Here is a 2,220-nt window from a genome sequence, read left to right as displayed (position 1 = left end):
CCGCGTCCGGGGGGGCTGTGGAGCCGCCTCCCGAGCGCTGTGCGTGTGTCCGCCCCCGGGGTGTGGGGAGCGAGAGGGCACCCGTAACCGCTGCTTGTACCTTTCAGCCTGAATTTCAAGGACCCTGAGGCGGTGAGAGCTCTGACGTGTACCCTCCTGAAGGAGGATTTTGGGCTTGCGATAGACATCCCCTTGGAAAGGCTTATTCCTACCGTTCCTTTGAGGCTGAACTATATCCACTGGGTGGAGGATCTCATTGGTCACCAGGAGGCTGACAAGCAAGTCCTCAGGCGAGGCATTGACATAGGTACTTGGAAAAATAAAATGTTTAATCCGTTATTTATTGTCAGTGAAACTAGCTGATAAAATTTGTTATGCAGCTGTAGGGAAACGTGAAATTTGAGAAACAAATAATCTGAACTGTCCTTACTGTAGTGAAATAGGCAGACTCCACTGGTATTTCATTTGGCTTTTTGGTGGGTAGGATGTCTCTGCACAAACGCAAGAATGACCGTAGCAGTCAATTATGTGGCTTTTTGTGACCTTGAACTCTCTTGACTCTAGTTTTGTGTGGTATACAAAAATAATGGTGCTAGTGACACAGGCAAAAATGTCATTCTACAGGAATTAAAAAAAAAAAAAAAAGGCATTTCTTCTGAGTCTAGTGAATTGCGTTATATGAGCAGTCTATTTTTGCTTTTGGACATCTGCATGAGAGAGTTTGTGAGTTGCATAGCAATGTTTTCTAGTGTTACTTTTAATAAGATTTCTTCTGTGATTTCAAGTGTATTTGGAAGATGAATCATCTGTCTTTTTTAAACTTTGATTTTTTTTTTTCAATGCAGCTATTTTCATGAGGTCCATTGTAAAAGAGACTTAATTAGAAGCTGAGGCAAACACTCACAAAGCTGTCTTTTGATTGTAGATGGTCAAAGATTTCCTCTATGTTATTGAAAGCAAAATATTTTTTAAACTGGACCAAGCAGCCACAGATGGATGGTACCATCCAGTGCATGAGTCTAGGAGCATTGCAGCTTACTGAGTTTCAGTATCCGGGTTATTGGATGATACCTGGACAATACTTGGATTAAACAGTAGATTAAAGTAAACAGTAACTTAGTAGAGATGTGAATTTTTAAGATGTACGCTGGTGCACATAATTTGGTTTTCATTAGAAATAAAAAAAAAAAAGGCAAACTCTCTGGGAGCAAGAAAATGTATTCCACATACAGATAATAAAATTGGCATTTGGATTCCAAATTTTTGGTGATGCTTTATGAATTATTTAAAAGGCACCTGCGATGGTACATTAGAACGTAATTCACATGGTTTATTTTTGTCAGTAGAATCTTCCTGTATGATTCCAAAGGCTTGCTTTTGAGGGTTATTTTGTGCTGAAGTAAACTCATAATGAAATTGAGAGAAGCTGGAATTTCCTTTTTAACTGGCATTTTAGTGCTTGACATTAAGACTTTAAAATTGCTGATTTCAAAGCTTGGGTTCAGTAACCTCAGTTACCGTGCTAGTTTTTTCATTACTGTTTTCTTGGTGTTTGCTAGCATGATTTTTTTTTTTTTAAATGGAATTTTTGGTGTCCTGAAGTTTACTGACTTGTATTTTTAGCTGGATTTGTGATGGATACAAGGTTTATATCATGTAGTGTGTGCACGGCTGCTTTCCTTTCATAACTTTTAAACTTGTTAGCCAGCTTCTATACATTTGATATTAGGTTGCATTTTCAAAAACAGTTTCTGTGAACTTCATCATGGGAGGTGGCTAGGTAGGAGACACAGATCCTTTAAGTCCTCCAGATATTGAAAAAAATCTTCAGTTTGCAGTAAACATTGATGTTCCAACTCTGGGAAAGCAGAAGTCATCCAAGAGGAAAGTTACAGGAGTGCTGGAAATAACTGCATGCTTTGGCATGCTGACAGACATTGCTATTTATGTTCCACTAAGTCGGTATGACAGTAGACTCTCGATATATTTCTGAACTCAAGTTTTGTGGTGGTGAGATATCTTTCCCTTTTCTTGCATCCATTCCCTTTAATCCTGACTGTCATTGGTAATTTGATCACCTAGATATGCCATAATTATGAGAAGGAATTATTTTGTGCTAGCATTTATTTCTCTTTGTTACCAAGTTTTTATCTCTCTGGCTATCTTTTTAGATATCTTAATTGGCATCTTTGTTTCTTTGATCATTTGGGGCATTAGGGA

The 2,220-nt window shown here is 38.4% G+C and overlaps 1 protein-coding gene across 1 annotated transcript in view; it reads left to right on the top strand.

The window, feature by feature from the left end:
- Positions 1-107: 107 nt before the first annotated feature.
- The window catches only part of METTL16 (methyltransferase like 16), a gene marked incomplete at its 5' end in the record, with an annotated part of 14,163 nt that continues 12,050 nt past the window's right edge, over positions 108-2,220 (top strand). Inside the window, one exon of the mRNA XM_009696689.1 lies at positions 108-307. Within this exon, the coding sequence (XP_009694991.1) occupies positions 108-307 (200 nt within the window). The remainder of the gene's footprint in view (positions 308-2,220) is intronic.

Source organism: Cariama cristata, unplaced genomic scaffold (genome assembly GCF_000690535.1).
Source record: "Cariama cristata isolate BGI_N322 unplaced genomic scaffold, ASM69053v1 scaffold41123, whole genome shotgun sequence".
NCBI classification, from domain to species: Eukaryota; Metazoa; Chordata; class Aves; order Cariamiformes; family Cariamidae; genus Cariama; species Cariama cristata.
This window is presented reverse-complemented; position numbering and strand designations above follow the sequence as displayed.